This window comes from Rhodnius prolixus, unplaced genomic scaffold (genome assembly GCF_049639745.1).
Source record: "Rhodnius prolixus isolate KJV_2025 unplaced genomic scaffold, Rpr scaffold_7, whole genome shotgun sequence".
NCBI classification, from domain to species: domain Eukaryota; kingdom Metazoa; phylum Arthropoda; class Insecta; order Hemiptera; family Reduviidae; genus Rhodnius; species Rhodnius prolixus.
Genome location: NW_027411582.1, coordinates 32,586,235 through 32,606,228, shown reverse-complemented (window position 1 = coordinate 32,606,228; position 19,994 = coordinate 32,586,235). Strand labels below are relative to the sequence as shown.

The 19,994-nt window shown below is 33.0% G+C and overlaps 1 protein-coding gene across 5 annotated transcripts in view; it reads left to right on the top strand.

Annotated features, from left to right (window-relative positions):
- The window catches only part of LOC141447447 (leucine-rich repeat flightless-interacting protein 2), a 127,987-nt gene extending 113,117 nt beyond the window's left edge, over nt 1–14,870 (top strand). For 4 of the 5 annotated variants that reach the window (XM_074114981.1, XM_074114982.1, XM_074114978.1 and 1 more), the window contains 10 exons: nt 5,783–5,909; nt 6,029–6,156; nt 9,310–9,456; nt 11,246–11,362; nt 11,475–11,640; nt 11,953–12,090; nt 12,186–12,265; nt 12,354–12,458; nt 12,593–12,708; nt 14,143–14,870. In XM_074114981.1, coding sequence (XP_073971082.1) covers nt 5,783–5,909; nt 6,029–6,156; nt 9,310–9,456; nt 11,246–11,362; nt 11,475–11,640; nt 11,953–12,090; nt 12,186–12,265; nt 12,354–12,458; nt 12,593–12,703 — 1,119 coding nt within the window. In that variant the 3' untranslated portion in view covers nt 12,704–12,708; nt 14,143–14,870. Of the gene's footprint in view, nt 1–3,218; nt 3,327–5,782; nt 5,910–6,028; nt 6,157–9,309; nt 9,457–11,245; nt 11,363–11,474; nt 11,641–11,952; nt 12,091–12,185; nt 12,266–12,353; nt 12,459–12,592; nt 12,709–14,142 lie in introns of those variants that run through there. The other variant, XM_074114980.1, reaches the window with a different exon arrangement.
- Nucleotides 14,871–19,994: the final 5,124 nt, after the last annotated feature.

Below are 19,994 nucleotides of genomic sequence, written 5' to 3'. Positions count from 1 at the left end.
TCAAACGAGGAGGTGATTGCAGAAACGAATGGCTATTTTTCAGACTTGGACAAATCCTATTATTCGGAAGGGATCAACAAACTAGAGCAGCGTTGGACGAAGTGTTATAAGCCTAAAAGGAGACTATGTTGAAAAATAAAAAAGGTTTACCCCAAAAAATTAAGTAGTTTTTATTTTTGCACGGACTTTTCAAACGACCCTCGTAATATAAAAGGCTTGCTTTATTTTGTTTTAAGAAAAACACAAAAGTTCTAGTAATTTCCAGAATATTTTGGAAAAAACCTAATTTAATAGAAATTTATCTAAAAATATAAAGATAAAAAAATAATATAATCGCCAAAAAAGAGATTTCTAGTTACTGAAGAGCCATCTGTTGATAAAATTATTAATCTTTACAATGGCAGCAATGACTTGCACTATCAACATGATGTCACCGTCTAATAAATAACTTTTTGAAACAAAAATCTTTAACTCAAAATATGGATAAGGTTACTGTTATTTCGATATTAATACTAGCTGTTGAAATCAATAATCAATCTTAATCAATAATTTGCCTGTGTTAGATTGTAGAATTTCACTATTCTCTTTTACCATCAACTTTTAAGAGCATTCGGACTTTCTATTCCGATTGAGGTGAAGAAGTTGTAATTGTTATTGTACCGGTGTATTCTTCGGACTTTTCGAAGATATCAAGTTTCTTTCTACCTGATGTGAAACTAGTGAAGGAAACTATTTATCTTCAGAATGTTCAGATTTCATCAAAAAAAAAATAAAACTTTTTGATTTTTTAATGAAATCAATCAATCTTGAGGATTTAATGGCAATTTATTGAGCATGGATTTGTACGCAGCATGTTTACCCGTATCCACATCTTGGACTTACAATTTCTGTTTGTAATTCTTCGATTTTTTTAAGTAATTGTTGAGTAATTCTTTAGCGCAGCATTAATTTTTGCTTATAATTTTGTATGTTTATGCTGCTTTTGGTGATTGAAGTTGGCTATCGTAATGGTGATCTTAAATTCCCAATTTTGTTTATCTTCCAAAAGAATTGATCTAATTAGGATCTGTTTGTGTTGGCCATCATTATGAAATAGTTTTATTCTAAAGTTCTTGAAGGATCGTATCTCCTGAGTAGTTTCCAAAACCCAGCTTGCCTTTACCGTCCCTTCGTCAAGGCCACACTCCTAGTCTTCTGGGGAGGACCTCCTATACTTCGTCAAGCCACCACTTCTCTTAGTTCTTCCAATCTTACTCTTAGATTACCGTTAGCTTTTCCAACTCCTTGGTCCCTATATATTCTCTCTCTCTCCTCCTAGATCTCCGAGCTCTCAGTCACAATCCAAACAATATACAGCGTACATTCCTTACTTTCTTTTTCTTTATAATTTAAGGCGCGTCAATAACTGAGGTGCATGGAGCATTTATTCAGTGCACTGCAGTTTTTCTCGTTTACAGACGAACACTATCGCATCACCGTAAAGTAAGCTGTTAGAAGCTCCTAGGAAGAGGAAATAGTAAGAGCCAGCGGCGAAACCGGGATCCAGGATGCTGAACACTTAGCCTATCCCTCCCCTTACGTTACTGCAAGTATTTTCAGTATTTAGCGCAATCATACTCATTTTATTCAGCTACCTTTCTTATTAAAACTCTATCCTGAGTAAAGGACCTGATTTCTAGGAGTATTTAAACGTCTTTGTAATGCTTAACTTCTCCACTTGTGATCGACGTTTGCTGTTAAAATATTTGAAGGTTCAGCGTACGCTGAATCTACTCACAAAGCTGAGGATTTGCTGGACCGAAACCTTTTAAAAAGCAAGGACCTTTATTTAGGATATGGAAAAACCACACTAACTGAGCAATTGTAAAAAAAAAAAAAATTATAAATACAATTCTTGTACGAGTTAGAATTTAGCTTTTTCTTTTTTTTCCCGTATTGGAAAAAGCAATTGATAATTTAAAATCTTTAAAAAAAAATACCACTAATCATTTGGCTATCAAAATGGCAACCGCTATGGCAGTCATCTGATTAAAACCTCAACATAATATAACCTTCACACATAACAGTTAGCATACCTTCACATCAACATGGAAAGGAAATGTACTTGCAATAGTTTCAACACAATTAGTGATAAAACGGATATAACCACGCGTATACATTGTATGATATGATCATGTTTATTTGACAAATGTTTATTGGAATATACCGTTTCGGAAATGCGTAATTGCTAGTTATTAAAGTAGTGGAGAGTGTTAGAGATCACCAATCATGTTCAGACTCAGGTATACCTGTATTCTTTAGAGGAGATCTCCTAACAATTAGGTACCACTGACATAATTGTTAGACTTTCTTAGAACGATTTATAATGCAAGTAACTTAACTCTGTTATAGCGGAAATTTCTAGCAAACAATTGTTACTTCAGTACTTTTAATTGTACACATTTTATGCTCACTATAACTTTGTCATAAATTGTGCAGTTTGCCAATTTATCGCTTAGTCTAAATGTCAATACTCGGTCAATCGCGTAGGTTATCGTGGAAATTGCATTCAATAAATTAACTCCGGATTATTCAATTCTAATGTGACTTACTTCTTTATCCCCTACTAATAAGGGAAATTATAATCGTGCAAAGTTTCAGTTCTTAATATTTTCTGTGAGCTACAAATCTAAATTTCGAACTCGTAGATACAGTTTACTATTATTAACAGGAAATTCATAGAAGTTGGGTGAATATTTAAGATTAAAGAGTAAAAGAAATGCGTCTAATTGATGGCCACAGATGGCGTTGACATCAAAATATGTCCTTGTACATTGATAAAATAATAATATTTTCATTGAAATAAAAATACGTTCTGTTAGTAGCATTAAAATTAAAGTCAAATATTTACTATTTAAAGAGTGTCAAGGTCTAAAGCTCTCTTTTGAACAAAAAAAAACGATCTAGGTTGAACATCATTGGAATAAGAAAAGACTTGAATGTAGGTCGTGAAAAGTATTGGGTTAACCATTTGACAATAGTTAGTGGCGTAGTAGTGGTTGCTATAGTGAGTGACCTGGTGTGGAGTAGTGGAGATCCCCAGAGTGCTAGAGGTGGGCTGGCTGGCTGGAGCACCAAATTAATCTAGTCTGCACAGTTGGCTAGATAAAGACATTTCATTTTTAGTGTTGTTCAAGAACTACCAATCTCCCTCACAGAGTTAGTAGAGAGGAGGAGGAGGAGGTGAAGGAATCATGGTGGGCGGTGAAATCAATTCGCAATTTCCAGGTCATTGCATCCATTCATTGGTCACCTCCATTAACCGTGATTATAACAATAAAGATCATGTAAGTCTTTTAAGAATGTTCTATATTTTAAAAACTGGCACACTTACAGCTGTTCAAGTATGTTTGACATGTCCCACAATGTTAGTGCCCCATTTCCACAAAAAAAATGCATCCATTTATTTGTTTTAACTTTATTAGAATTTCTTAAAAATACTTCATTTACAGAAAGATACATCGAAGTGTTAATGTTCGCCCAGAATCCATAGCTTTGAAATGAATGTAGAGCGGTTACCAAAAATAATACTTCTTAAAGATCTTAAACCTTTGAGGCTGTACTGCAATATGAGACATAAAGCAGTTCTGGCTAAATTAGAACTTTTAATCAACTTAAAAACCACTTAGTATGTTCTCTTCTCAAGGTTCGAAATCTTTCCTCAATTTTTTTTTAAAATCTTTTATTGAAATTCGCAACTGCAACAAGTAAATGCAATTTAAGATAAAACAATAACATGAATATGGATCGGAGAAGGCACCCAGTAGTGTCACTCCATTGTCGTGAATATAGTACTATACTGCTCTTATGAGGAGAGCAGATCGCCGGGCCATCATCTCTTCAATCTCCTTGGAGGATTAACTGGTAATGTGGAAGAAGATAGGTGTTCTATTAATGGGTTAGGATGAGCTGCGGTAGAGCAATGAAATTTTAAGAAACGAGTTTTACTAAGATCTTTAACGAAAGGGAGATTTTGAGGTCATTATGGATGGTGAGGTTAGAAATATAGAATGGAGCGTTAAGCAGTTTTCGTAGTATTTTTGGACAGTAATGTCTGGAGGCGTAGTGAGTTGGAACGTTTAGTCGATCCCCGATACTTCGATGCCGTGTGACCAAATAGGTCGCAGTAACAGCAGGAGTAAGAGTTTTTTGTTATGTAGGTTAAGTTTCGAACGTTTGCCAAGTAGTCTTGCGAGAAGTTTTGTAGCGTTGGTTACTTTCTTGTCTTTTCAGTCTAGTATGGGGATTCCATGTCAATAATTTGCTTCTAGGTGCAGTCCAAGGTAAGCGTACTTTGTCCACAGTTGGTATAGGAGTTTGGTTCAAGATGATGGGAGGTAGGATTTTTTCGTCTAAGAGTAAATACTATATATTTTGATTTCGCCATTTGTTTAGCCAGTCCTATAAGCAGCAGCAGTTCCTCAAATTTAACTGCAAAATAATAAAATAATGATAAAACAAAATATCAATTTCATTCTGGGGACATTTTTAAGCTGTGAACAAAATAATTCTGGTGACATTTTCTAATAGAAAGTCATGGCTTCTTCCATCATAGGATTAACTATTTAAGCAGTTTTGTAAATAATGCTTACAATACATCAGATCAGTTGATACAAACTGTAGCTGTAGAGACTAGAAAAAGGTGAATAATCAGTTCTTATATTGTGTAAATAGTCAGAATATAAGAGATTTAAGATTGATTCAATTAGATACTTCCATTTTAATTCGTTGAATTTTGAAGCTGTAGTTAGGCAAATCATTTTGTTCTATTTATTTCCTATGTAATTGTCCAAGCTCGGGGTTACTCCTTCTAAGCTTAATAATTATGTTTTACGTTCAATTTGTTTTAAGCTATAACGCAGACTAAAGATTATTTTGGGTTGTAATTTAGTACCATAACTTGAACTGCAATTAACGTTATTGCACAAAAATTATTATCAAAGTTAAAAGGAGTTATTTATAATGCTGTAATGCTAAATCAAGAAAATGGAACAATTAATTTTGAGTTTCAGTGTCTTAACAAGATGTTCAGTTACTTCTTCATCTTCTCCTGGGCGTTGTAGGGTTTCCCCTTCAATTTTAGCTTGGATTATTTGCTTCAGTTCTGAGCTAATTCTTGTCAGTTTAGTCCCAGGTATTATTCCTGGAGATAAGGGATCCTTGGTCTAAACTCTTCTTCTCCGTATCCCTGATTCTGGTCTAATGCTGTCCGTGGGTGTGCTGGCAGTGTGTGAAGTTATTCATTGATGTATTTATACACTTAAATGTGGCTTTATTACTTCTATTTCTCACAATTTTATGGTTCAGATAAAGTAACCTTCATAATTCTTAAGATTAAAAAAAAAAAACAACAACTTTTTGCATAATTCTGTTTTCCCCGCTGGGATTCCCTTATCGAGCGCTGATAGAGAACACTTTAAATGCATATTTTTCTCATGATTTTAATTTTTTTTATCAATCACATTAATGTCGAATATTATCCTTTATGTTTACTTGAATTCTCGTTTGTTCTGGTGACTTTTTCATTCACAGTAGTAACCCCATAAAGGTGATAAAGATTTGACGGATTCGGTAGAATTTCAAATTTAATAAGAAAATTTTGTTGTCTTAAATTTTTAAGTCTGTAAAATTAAAAATTGAGATGAAAATATATCAAATAACGTATCATTTATAGAATAGATATTATCTTCATAATTTTATTTTACAAAAGTTGTAATTAATCGAACTGAATCGATTTTTACAGGCGGAGGCCCGGTTGGCAGCGAAGCGGCAGGCCCGGGCCGAGGCGAGGGAGATAAGAATGAGAGAATTAGAAAGGCAGCAAAAAGAGGCCGATGAAAATGCTGACAGAATATATGATATGTATTCTGGTGAGTAAATAACCTATTTATTATTTTACATCCTTAAATCACTCTAATAATGTTAAAATATATACTAATCTGAATATTGTGATAAGATTGTGACTAATCATTCTTGTGGTTTTTTACAGATGGAGTATCCAGAGCTGCAAGAGTTTCAGTTAATAATAGCAGACTTTCAGCATCAAACAGTTACCAGTCTTCACGAAGAAGTTCGGAAGATTCCCTGGAGGAAACCGCTTCCCTCAGAGATGTCAGAGTTAGTATAGTTACTAAAATATGCCAGTGGACTTGAAGAGTCTGGGAAAGTCCCAGAAAGGATTTTTCTTCTTTTTTTTTTTTAAGTACCTAGCAAGTTACCAGGCTACCAGTTCCATTAGGCAGGAGTCTGCTAAAACAGTGTTTTCCAACCTTTGCCAAAAAATAAAGGATTTATATTACGAACCAGCGTACTATCAAGACAAAAACGTAAAATTAAATAACATTATTTAGAGTCCGGTTTTGCTGTAGCTTCTTTGTTAGCAAATCAGTATTTCGTGGTTTTAAAGTTTAGTTTCTGAGAGACGAAGGATAGCATTTATATATTCTCGAACCAGCGGTTGAAAACCACTCTGCTAAAATAATTTTAGAATATCTCCCCTTTTTTATATACAGGGTGTTCATTTTAAGACGGCTCAAATGCATTTCATGCTTAAACGGTTGTTCTGAGCGAAAAATGGTAGAGGAAAAATTTGTTGTCCGTCACCTCTAGTTTCAGAATATGTGACTTGATTTTAGATTCCTGCTCGCATACGCGGCTGACGCGCTACCAAAAGTAAGGGTTCCGCTGTTGGCCCCCATTTTCATACACAAGTTTTAAAGAGTATAAAAAGTAATGAAAGAAACCGGAAACCGCAATTCGATATTTTCAAAATTAAATTTGCTAGGCCATTTCAAAATCTGGTATTTTTAATCATATTTTTTAATTTTTTTAACTTGTTATCAAAGAGAAAGAAGATAGGTCATTTTTATGTATTTTTTCATCCCCTTTCTACTAAAAATATTGCCAAGGCAGTAAAGCTAGTATTTTTCTTAATATCGGGAAATAAGTCGTTTTCCGAGTGACTTTCTAAGCGATAATCTAATGTTAAGAGCTTTAGATGTTCTCAAACATACCCAAAGTGGCTAAAAAATAATTTTACAACTGCTACAAACAAGAAGGTTTAATAATTATTTGGTAATTTTGGGAGAGTTGCGTTTAATTACCGAAAAAAATTGGAAACCTCCTGCCACATATTTAAGTGATCAATATCTTTCATGTAAAGGATCAAATTTACTCAACTTTACTCAACTTGTGAAGCATGTACTGTGCCTTCAAAGGTGCCTCTTCAGATACAGAGAGCAGTTGATAACCTCCTGGCTAACCTGGCTTGCGAGTCTGAGGAGGAACCTTTCAAGACACAGTTCATGCTGCAAAAGCTGCAAAAGTGCATTATTTGATAAATTAAGGAATAAGTTTGATCCTTTACATGAAAGATATTGACCACTTAAATATGTGGTAGGAGGTTTCCAATGTTTTTGGTAATTAAACGCAACTCTCCCAAAATTACCAAATAATTATTAAACCTTCTTGTTTGTAACAGATGTAAAATTAATTTTTAGACATTTTGTGTATGCTTGAGAACATCTAAAGCTCTTAACATTTGATTTTTCTTAGAAAAATCTCTCAGAAAACGACTTATTTCCCGATATTAAGAAAAATACTAGCTTTACGGCCTTGGCAATATTTTTAGTGGAAATGGGATGAAAAAATACATAAAAATGACCTATCGCGTGCTCTTCTTTCTCTTTGATAACAAGTTAAAAAAATTGAAATATGATTAAAATTACCAGGTTTTGAAATGACCTAGCACCTTTAATTTTAAAGATATCGAATTGCGGTTTCCGGTTTCTTTCATAACTTTTTATACTCTTTAAAACTGTGTACATGAAAATGGGGATCAACTGCGAACCCTCACTTTTGGTCGCGCGTCAGCCGCGTATGCGGGCAGGAATCTAAAATCAAGTCACATATTCTGAAACTAGAGGTGACAGGCAACAAATTTTTCCTCTACCATTTTTTGCTCAGAACAACCGTTTAAGCATGAAATGCATTTGAGCCGTCTTAAAATGAACACCCTGTATATAAATGATGTTGTACATAGGTTCCCTCCGATTCGATAAATCCCTTCCTTCGCAGCCTATTTTTGCTTACAGTGATATTTTCCAACAAAAATTGTAAACAAGTATTCCTTAATTATTGAGGAGCTCTTTACAGGACATAGAATAGAATATTAGATGGGACGGGACCTACGTTCCACGGCACTGCAGCCATAAGAGGCTTATTGTGCCTTTCCCTTTGGATCTAGTAGACGAAACCTCTAAAAAGATTGAGGACTTTCCCTACCTAGTTCTTTTTGCGCTACTATCTCCTTTGGTCTCAGTGTTCCAAAGGTTTCATAGCGCAACCGTTCGTTTGCGATACAATCGAATAACAGGTGAGAGGTTGTTTTCCTCCTCTTCCTGACACAATCTGCACAACGGTCCTGAGCTAATAAAACCCACCTGAACCTACCGTGCCCTATGGATAGGCCTGCAATCAGGAGTAATCTGATTTCTACCCAAGAACAGGGTCTCTTTGGTTCTTTGCTTATAAAGCCAAGGTATCATACTCTTGCTGTGATTACAGGACATTATTTTGATTAAGGTTGATAAATTTTGTTTTGGTTTTAAGAGATAAGTTTTTTTTTAAATTTTATTCTCGTAAACTAACTTAAAATTAATATAAATAAATATTATAGTTTGCCCTATTTTTTAACAATACTCCATTTCTGTTGTCATAACGTTAGTTTATTAGAAACGTTATTTTAAAACGTGAATTTCATTTTTGCACGCTGATAACCGGAAACTCTGCCACTCTACCCTCTTCTCTTTCGCACAAAACACACACACCCACAGATACAAGTATACATATATATAACACTTTTATCAGATAAGAACATAGCACTCAAGTGAATTACTGGGTTAGTATTGAAGTGGATTTGTCCTCTAATCGATGATATTACAACCATTAAAGAAAACTATTCTGGGTGTTTTTTTTTGGTCATTATGGCGGATTTTTGGAGTCTTATTCGATCGATGTCTATTGAAAATAAATCTAATAGTGGGAACAAAATAAAGAATCATGCCGAAAATAATGTGAGTTTATTTTTTTTAAAAGACTTTTTTTCAATTTGTAGTTGTTTTCATTCGATTCCAAATAACTGAACGTAATATTATATTAAGGCCACAAAATAGGATTTTCAATTTTGGTTTCTCCTTTTATTTTTTTGTTATTATTTCGTAAAATTCTATGTTTATAACAGAATTTCTTTTCTTTTGCTTTTTGCTTTAGAGTGAACTACGAGAAGTTGAAGACAAGTTTAGAAAGGCTATGATAGGCAATGCCCAATTAGACAACGAAAAAGCAGCTGCAGCTTATCAAGTAGAATTGTATAAAGATAGGTATGAAGAATTGGAAGAGGAACATAATCAATTACAGGTAATTCAAGATGTTGTAATTGTAATTGTTTGCGCCTGATCCAGGTTAGCGATCAAATTAGATTAAATTAAGTTAGCTCAGAGTACTCTGCATTTAAAACCCAAAAACATTTTTTTGTATATGCGAAGTCAGGGTAGTACCTTGTTTGAATAATGCCATTTAGATGTTGTTGTGGCGTTGTTCCTAGAAAAATTCAAACCTCGAAATTTTAATTGCTATTTAAGTTTTTTTGTGATTTTTTTTAAAGGGTAAACCTTGATTTCTACGGATGCTGTAAAGCAATATCCATTATGACCTAATAAGAAAGACTTCCTGATAACTTATTGATGGTCATTGAAGGTCATGGGTACGTTAAATCCTGATGTGGCATGAATCACTACTTCTGTTGGCCCTTTTATATTATATTGAGTATTTAAGGTATTTATTGGATGATATTAGAAGCTAGGCAGTTAGCCAAAGAAAGCTTATTATGCCTTGTTATGCTAGAGTGATTCTTCTACGTTCAGGGTTTGTACACCAGTCGGTTTTGAGTATTATACTTACTCCTTTTCAAGTACCGAAGGTCTCGTGACGTAAACTAGCGATTGCTATGCTGCCTCAGAGGATACTCGGAGACCATTGCCCCTCTCTTCCTGGTCACAGTCTGCTGGAAGGAAAAATAAGAATATTCCACCCATTCTTAAGGCGTTTTGTATTATAAGAAGACATAAAGCCAGATTAAGATGTGGACACTGCCTGGGCTAGATGAAGACCATCAGATAGTTATTTAGGAAAGTGGCTTAGTTAGTGTACCAGCTGGGGTGGACTTATACCTCTGGAAGGCCCGAAAATGGAGGTTGCCTATCAGAACAAACCGTCCAGTGCTGGAAAGTTCCAAAGACAGTTTGGAAGTAGGCTAGAATTCTAACTCTAAAACTAAAACCTACTACATCTCTTCAAGCAGGAAGAAAGTAGCTACATCCTGCCGTTGGATGTGGAAGACTTGGTTATGTTCTTAGGCTAGAACAACCCTTAAAGGCGCTAAGGTATCTGAGACTTTAAAATAGTCCAACTTTCTTATTAAATGGTCTGCTAAACAAGATAAAAAGAGTCTTTTTTAACGATGAATTACGATCGTATAATTCATTAGAAAAGTTTAAAGGCTTCAGTTTCAAACAATCGTATCGCAACCAAAATAATGGCTTATTTGCCAAACTAAATTCATTAAAATTATATGATTGTGCACAAACAGGGGGCACTAATTGATTGTAAATTTTAATCGATAAATCAGTTAAGAAAAAGATGATTCAGATGTTCGTATGCCTTCGCGTACTCTGGAAATTGCTACATGGCAAGGCAGCAACATGGTGAACACGGAGAAAATGAAGTAACTCTTTTTTTGGATTTCCTGGAACCTCTCTCCACAGTCTAGTGAAGATGGGCTTCTTATTGTTGGGTGACTTTGTGGTCCTTTTAGATGTAGGCTTTCTGAACAATCCAATCTGAATTGATCATGTTGTTAATGGCCATAGCAAAGGATTGCAATCAGAGATTTTTTTTTTTTTTCCTAGCATAGTCTACTTTTGAAATCAGATTCTGGGCTGCTGGATGTTTTTTATAAATAACATCGAAGTGCAAGAAAGCTCATTGTATTGCTCATCTAACTCTTTAAAGAAACTAAGAAAAAATACCTTATCATAGATATTCGAAACGGTAGAGAAAACATAAAACAAAATTTAAAAATCTGTTGGCTATTGCCACAAAAAGAACCTTATATTATTTTTTTAAAATTTATTATTTATTTTTTCAGAGGGAACACAGGGATAAATGTAGGCAATTTGAACAAATGAAGAGGGATGTGGCCAAATTGCAAAAAGATTTAGAAGCAACTCTTGCCGCTCTTCAAGAAAGAGATCGTCTTATTGAAGTAATTTAACTTCTTTATTTTGATAATTTAGTAGGAAGCTGTCGTCGGATAGCCATTAAAATAAGAAAAACATATATCTATCTACCTAAATCATTAATTTTTATGTGAATAGGAGCAAGGCCTAGTAATTGTTGGTGGTGATACTTCATCATCCGCAACGGAAAGCGATGAAGAGGATGTTGGTGGAGTTGATAGAAAAGTTAAGGAGAAACATCGAAGAGCGCTGGTCTCTGCAGACATGGCCAAATTGTTGGATTCAGTTGGACATGGTTCACTAGGTATTTATAAATTTTATTTTAAATTTAAATTAATGTACATTAATCGCACATCTCTCGTATGTTCTGGTTACTACAATGTTTTTACTCTTTACGAACTCATCCAAACGTTACATTATCAAGAACTCCAGGGTGAAGCAGCTATTAAAACTAGATCATCTTTATGTCTTAAGAAAGAGGATTGATTTTATGTTTTGCTTGAATGATTGATAAAAATTCAATTATTTCAATAAATTAAATATAAGCGAATAACTTAAATCTGCATAGGCTTAAATTTTATTTAATTAAACAATAAATGACTTACATCTTTTACAGATGTAAGATTGAAGAAACTTGCCTCAGAAAGGAATGAGTTACAAGATGAACTGAGACATGTCAAACTTGAGCTCGAAGAAGAAAGATCTAAGAGTAATAGGTTTTCTGCTAATCCAGCCGATCTAGAAGACATTCAGAGTAAGCTCCAGGAATAGCAAACTTCACGTTTAGTTTCTACATTATAATTTAGTATTAATCCATTTCCAAAAATTATAAACTAATTTTTCTTATAGGAGAAGCAAATAAACAACTTGGTGATTATAAATTTAAACTTCAAAAAGCTGAACAAGATGTGAATACGCTTCAAGCAACAGTAAGATGATTCTTGTGTATATAGTATTGAATTTAATGGTTTTATTCTGTCTTTATTTTGATTTACTTTCTACTCTTGTTTTAATTAGGTGGCACGTTTAGAAGGCCAAGTTGTTCGTTATAAAACAGCGGCTGAAACGTCCGAAAAAGTGGAAGACGAATTAAAAGTAGAAAGAAGAAAATTGCAAAGAGAGGTAATGTTTTGTTTGAACAAAATATTGTTTAAGTATATTGAAATTAAATATTCCGTTACATTGTTATGGAAAATTCATAGCTATTGTCTTTATTTTTATTCTTATAATTGTTTTTTCTCAAATAATTATTTCAGTTGCGAGAAAGTTTGTCTAGGGTAGAAGAGCTAGAAACCTCGAATACGCATTTACAAAGGAGGCTGGACAAACTGAAGACTGCAAAGTCTGCTTTACTAAAAGATTTGTAGCGAAGGTATTTTTTTTTTTTTTGTCAAAAAATATTTATTTTATTAAGGCCTATCAACATTTTAGGTCATTAGCCCCTTGTGTAGCTTTTTAACATGTCCAAACTGGATGTTAAATGACATTTTTCCATGGTTTAGGCCAGTGATGGCGAACCTATGACCCGATGGGTCAGACACTGACCCACAATTGCTAGGCATGCATTTGTTTATTTACGCGGGTTGATTTAGATTTTCTAATTGTGGTGGATAATTTATTGTTCTATCTGTATTTTTTTTTCAATCACGCATTGACACAAAAGCAATTGAAATGCTATCTATAACCTTTAGTTTGATCATTAAAGTTCTAAAACGCAAATGACGACAAATGTTTTTTGTAGTATTTGAAATAAAGCAAAAGTGTTTAAAAAACATCAAATAAAATGTATAATTTTACTCATATTTTGTTTGATACAAAAAAAATCGACAACCCAAAGCACAAATAACCATATTTAGATTTTTCTTCAGATAAAACACACTTTTGTTCAGGTTTTATTCAGTTATGTTTGTAAAAAGAGACTTCCATAGCACTTGTTTCGTCCCGTTTTACCCGTTAAGCCAACTGAATTTTAAAGATGTTTAGTTTTGAAAATATTCAGTTTAAAATTTTTAAACTTAACTCTTGTGCAAATGGGCATTCGTGACCCAAGAGCTAGTACTAAAAAAAAAATGAACAAAATTTGACCCACGTCTCAAAAAGGTTCGCCATCCCTGGTTCAGGCAGTCAAACTTTAATTCCTTCTATGAATTTAGAATGAATGAATGAATGAATAAACAAATGAATTTGAGGGGTTGCCTAACTTGATGACAGTCCAAACTACTCATAGTAGTGCAAGCCCAGGTGATGGCAACTCACCCAGGTTTTCTAGTAAAGTTCTAGGAAGAGTGGGAACCAACACATTCAGGAACAAATTTTATTAGTTATTCTGCTTTAGCTAGCTTCTTTATACTTCACTTAACTTTTCGGACTCATCGCTGAAGAGGGAAAATGAAGCCTTTACCCTCCCTCTAATCCACCCACTTGTGCCACAAAAAAATAATTTTCTCTTCAAAATGTTCCCAACAAAAGTTGTGGCTCTAAATATGTACAATTGAGTATTGACAGTTTAAAGAAAATGTTTTAAAGTTTTATGCAAAAAAAAGTGAGGATTCTTATTCTGATATGGGTCATTTCTGATCACATGAAATTTTATCATTTATTGTGAAGACTCAATTTTCAGTATTTGACATGATAGCAATACCTCATTTTTCCTTATCAACAGTATGAAAGAATTAAAATGAAGCAATATTTGTTCTTTAAATTACAAAAGTATGAGTATCACGTCTATTCGTCTTCCTGTTGCATTCCACAGGCTGTAAAAACAATTTTGAGTGATTAATTTCAATTTTTTCTTCTTCATTTCCAGGCTTGACAGGTAGCGTCCTTAAAGATCAGAACAAACAGCGGAAACGAACAGCAGGGCTACCCAAAATAGGATTTAAACAAACAAATAATAATACAGTTTTGCTGTCTTGAAGAGCACCTATCAAGTCAAGGAAAAAATTCTTATTCATATAAGTAGCAGCAGCATTATTTATTTAAATATATAAATGATAAAAAATTGAAAACTACCTGGGAATAAATAATAATAATAATTATATAGGCTCAATATACCGTAAGTGCGCATTCAATATTGTTAAAAAGCCTAATTAGTCAAGATATTGTTGTCTTATTTTATGTTTTATTGTTTTTTTGAAAAGGCAAAAGAATAACAAGAAAAATTGAACGAATAAAATTGTATATTTAAATAAAAACTATGAAATAGTAGATATATAGGAAGTGAAGTGGAATCGGAAAATGTAAAAACTTAATAATTAATAAAATAAAAAAATGTTGAAGCAATTCATAAAAATGTACAAAATAATATATATATATATAATACTAAAACTAAGTGATCGAAAAATTAAGTAAAAACAACTTTTTTTGGTCATTTGGTACCTTTTTTTTTTTTTGATTCTTGCTAATCATGTAACATATTTCTAATATTTGTAATATATTTATAATTCTATATATATATTTAATTATTTACAGAATAATCGATTTTTTTTTTTGTATTTATAATTTATTTTAATAAAATTTATTGAATTTGTGAAACGTGCCGAAAACATTTTATAAAATGCATACTTCTCATGTAAAAACTCTTCTCGCTGTTTGAGAGAGAGACAAAAACAAAAAAAAAAAGAAATGCGGTCTTTCTCAAAAATCGGTAAGGGTCAAAAATTAGACTTGAGCACTTAGCGGTAACTTCGTCGTAGACGACATGGAAAAACCTTTTATTTATGCCATCAATTTGGTTGGTTAAGTAATGTCGTTCTTATTTGTAGAAGCCGATCATCTAGTACGCATTGCGCAGGGTCTTCCCTGAATACAGTCGACTCTCGATAAATCGAAATCCAAGGGACTACAAGAAAAATTTGAATTAATCGAGATTTCGAATTATCAAGAAGTTTGAATTATCATCTTTCTATAACTTTTTTTTCGAACCACTTTTCACGGCCGCGATACTGTTTTCTTTGTGGGACACAGTAAGGGAGACGTACTTCCCATCGTGACAAACTAAGAAAGAGAATTGGAAAGTTAAAGTGGGCTAAAAGGAGGGAAACATTAAGAAATGGACAATAAGCGGAAGATGAGGAGTAAACATTACTAGGGAAAATTCGAATTATAAAGAGGGGAAGCGGCCTCGGTTCGAATTATAGAGCCTTCTCTCCTCGTTGTTAAGGGAAAAGGATTTCGAATTAACGAGCGTATCTAAATACACTGAATTTTTTCGATTTATCGAAGTTAGCAGCTGTAGAGTTTGAATTATCGAAAAATTCGAATTATCGAGAGTCGACTGTATCTGTATGCTACTTTTATTTTATTGTAGTTTCTTCTCTTTACAATTTACAGACACTTCTTAAGGTGTTAAGTTTCCTGAAAAATGAGCTGAATAAGACGCGTCGGTATTGTGAGATTATTATTAGTATCTGGAATAAGGAGGCTACCCTTCAAAATTGAAGATAACATCCTAGTTTTTCGGAGAAAATGATTTTCAGAGAAAATAAATACATTAATAATGCCTCACGTAAATGTGTAGCAATTGAGGCATTTGGTTAGGCTACATTTATGACAGCCCAAATCATATTAAGCATGTTCATTTAGAAAAATAATGGTATTAAATAGTGGTTATGGAACACCGCCAAGTGCCCCGTCTGAGTATAGACCTCTAAAAGTGGAGAGATACTTTTTAACTTTCACAATAACATTGCATGGAATTTCAGAAACTTTTATTATAACTTTTAATTACAGCAGTCCGTTTCATAATTAAAATTTATTTGTACATCACAAACTTTAATATTGTTAATGAATTTGACGAAAAGGTTGCGAGAATGGAATTGAATTTTAGGTAATTTTTCCTCTTTTAAATAACTATTTTTCTCTAATCAAAGGTTTAATAATTTGTCCAACTTTTATTTAAAAAAATATTTGCGTTAGAAAAGAACAAAAAATAAATTAAAACAATGACGTTAAGCGCTCTCTCCTTCAATTACACCAATTAATTTTACGCTGAAGACAAAATTTAGAAAATACAATTATTTTTTAGGAAATCTGTGATTAAAGAAGTCCTTTTTTATTTGTATGTACGTATATGTAAAAATTAAAAACTTCTAAGTGCGATTGCTTGGGTTGAATGTTTGAAGATCTCTTGTTTTTTGAGCAAAAAATTATATGTACGTTAAAAATATGCTTTTCTTCTTTTAGTTTACAAATTATAGGTATTTAAGTTATTTAATTTTCTGATAGCAGATCTTTTTAGTGATGTTTAGGTGGCTAAATGTCTGGAATAACAAGGAAAATAGCCTAGTATGAAATATTGTTTCACCTCGTATGCTACTTTAAAACTAGTGACCGACCTTTTTACAGACCACTTTAATATTTTTTAGCATAACCTGAAAATGAAATTCAAGTTGATTTTCTAAATTTAAGATTTAAAGTATACGAAAGGTCAGGCACAAGTATTTAAAGTTTGTATTAAACGTAGATATTTTTTTCCTTTAATCTTTGTCGATCATCCATCATCGAGTGTAAATTATTTCATGGAAGAACATTTACGATTTTCTTATTTTATTTGCTTGGCTTACCCTGAGTTTTTGATTTTTTAAGGAGATGCATCAAGTTAGCTTTAGGCCTTTACCATTATTTCCTCAATTATATTCTGCCATCAATATCATGTCTTCCACTTCTTTCAATTACACTTATCGAATTGCCAGATGCCATCCAGTTTATCTTTCAGCAGCGTTGAAAACCTCTAAATCTTCCTTTTCTAGTGCCATTCAAGACTTAACATATATCTCCAATCTTTCATAAGCCTTTCTTACATGAATCTTTCTCTTGCCGATGGATAGAGTTCTTTGTTCTCAGGAAGTTCATCTAATATAAATTGTCTTAAGTTTGTAAATTGATTTGCTCATTGTTTTTTTCGCCATCTTTATTTTTATTTTTATTTTTTTGCATAACGATCTAAGTTGGCATTTAATATTTATTAACTCGCAAATCAATATTTTAAAAATGTAATCATCCATAATCGTTGACTACTTTATCAAAGGAAATTCAGTAGGTCTTTAAGTTGAGCTTACTGTTCAAGTTATGTGATTTTTTTCGTATTTTATTTGATTTTCATTTAATGAATAAGGCAGCCTTGAAACTGAAGATAAATCTCACCATTACAGTAAGCTAAAATCTTTAAAATAATGTCAAATCCTCTTAACATAAAAACCGACAGAGAGAAAAAACGAACTTTTTTTTTGCACAGCTACAAAAAATCTAATTTTTGCAACTATGAATATTTTCTATGTTAATTGCGTTCAGAGACCAAATGAAGAATAATGGTTTTAAAAAATTAGTAATTTCTGTAAATGAATACGTTTTGTACATTTGTAGTCCACCATTCTTAATCTATTTATAATTTTTCCATCCTTAATTTTGTATTAACTTTATAGCATTTTCTTTAAAACAAAATCATTTAATTAGGTTTCAGTTAAGTTTGAATTGTATATTAATCAACTTAACCTTCGTCTTGCTTTCATAACCAGTGTAGCCTTCCATGGTTAGTGAAGTACACATATCTCATGTGAAAGACAAGTATTCCAGGCTTAGTTTGTGGTAAGTATGGTATATTTAGTTAATTTTTTATCAATAAGCCATTTCTAAATAATATTACAAAGAAATAAGGCTGTACAAACATTTTCTGTAGCTTAAAACTGTTCAAAAAAGAAAACTCGTCTGCACCACTCACTTAACTGAAACCCGTCCTGAACACAGTCTTTGGTATAACGTGAATTTTTTATTAGATTTGTACATTTTTTTATATAAATATTTATTATAGATAATAACCAATTTTATATATGGATATATTTTCCATCAAATGTTTATATTTATACATAATATATATGTTGTCTCGTGAAAAAAATAAGAAACTGAAATCAATCATTAAATAATGAATTCCGTTTGTGCTTGAGTGTTTCCTTGTATATATATAAATAAACATTATATCATTAAAAAATTTAAAACAAAAAAATATACCCTGATTTTTTGGAGATTTTGTAATTTTTTCCTCCCGTTTTTTAGAATTTCGTAAAAAAAATGCTAGTAAAATCTGGTCAAGGAATGGGAATGAAGTTATCACATAATGAAACCAGAATTTTTAATTTAGTTGACTTAGTTCATTGGCCGTAAAGTATACGCAGTTATAAGTCGCTTTTTGCATCATTCTTTGCTAAGCATCAGTAGGCAAATGAAAGTTGTTATTTTTGGCATCAAATAGGTATTATCCGTAAGTGATATTAATTATACTTCACTCATTGTTTACGAAATTAAAATTGATTAGTAATATTAATTACTATTTTTTTTTTTTTTTTTTTTTTTTTTTTTTTTTTTTTTTCTTGGCGCATCAACAGCTGAGGTCATTAGCGCCCGGAGCTTTTTCCAGTGCACTGCCGGCCTCCGGACAGTGTTCTCTCGTTACAGACAACACTGTCCATCACCGGACAGTGAGCTGTAAGAAGCTCCTAGGAAGAGAAAATCTAAGGGTCAGCTGCTGGATTCGAACCCGGGACCTCCGCGTGGGAGTCCAGTATGCTAACCTCATAGCTAATCCCTTCCCTATTAATTACTATTATTATTATTTGTGTGTATCTTTTTTTAATAGCGTGACGAGAGATTAAAGTAAACAAAAGAATGATTTTTTACTCTAATACCAATTATGTTGTATTCGAGGCACTGTCTCAAGGCAAGAGACCTAGGCTCTAAGTGTGCCTACAGCTTAATCAATAGAAAAAGCTAACTCTCATTTTATTCACACTGGTTACCCTCAAAATCTATCTCTCTTTATAAACAGTTTTATAAAATTTTCCTCAGAGTTATATCCACTCAAGATTCTAAATCTTCATTGCACAAAGCACGTCCATCTTCTAAGATATAGAGTGCCACAGAATTCAATTCCACAGAGGCATTATCTTCATGATATACAATTGGCGAGCCACAGAAGATGTCCTATAATCAGCGATACAATGTTATTCAGAGCCTTGCTGCTCCATTTGATAATCTCAGGCGGATTCTTTGGCTTGACATTCTCTTTGACTAGGTACAAGAAATAATTTGGTGTCATCTTATGTCTATTTCAGCCTAAGAGTCAAGGGCAACACAGACTCTGGGCTTAACGTTTGATAAAGAAGATTTACCTACGTTAGCTCATCAGGTTTTTACTTACCTCACATTTCTTGTTGTCTAGGAGTTCAGAAAAGGCTCTGTGTTTTTTTGTGTGTATGTTTTAAAACTTTAATTCTTGTTCTATATTCTCTTATCAGGTTTAATGACATTTTTTGTAGGGATTTCAAATCATCCTGATTGGGTTAAAAATTCTTACTACACGAACCTGTCGTTCGCTAGATATTTCTAGAGAACTACAGTCTAGGGTTTCCATTACCTATGCTTGAAAAAAAGTTATCAGATGCCGCAGCCTAGGCTGACCTCAACTTCCTTATTGTCTTTGACCTATTAACTGCTCAACTTTCAGTTCACTCAATCTCGAAAGCCTTACCTTATAATTCCCAATGAAATTCCCTTCACCTTCAGGTAAGAAAATAGGATCTACCTTCGCGATTACCTACGTACTCCCCATATGCTTGTCGGCAAAACCTTTTAGTTACACAACCTTGATGCTATAAACTGCTGGTT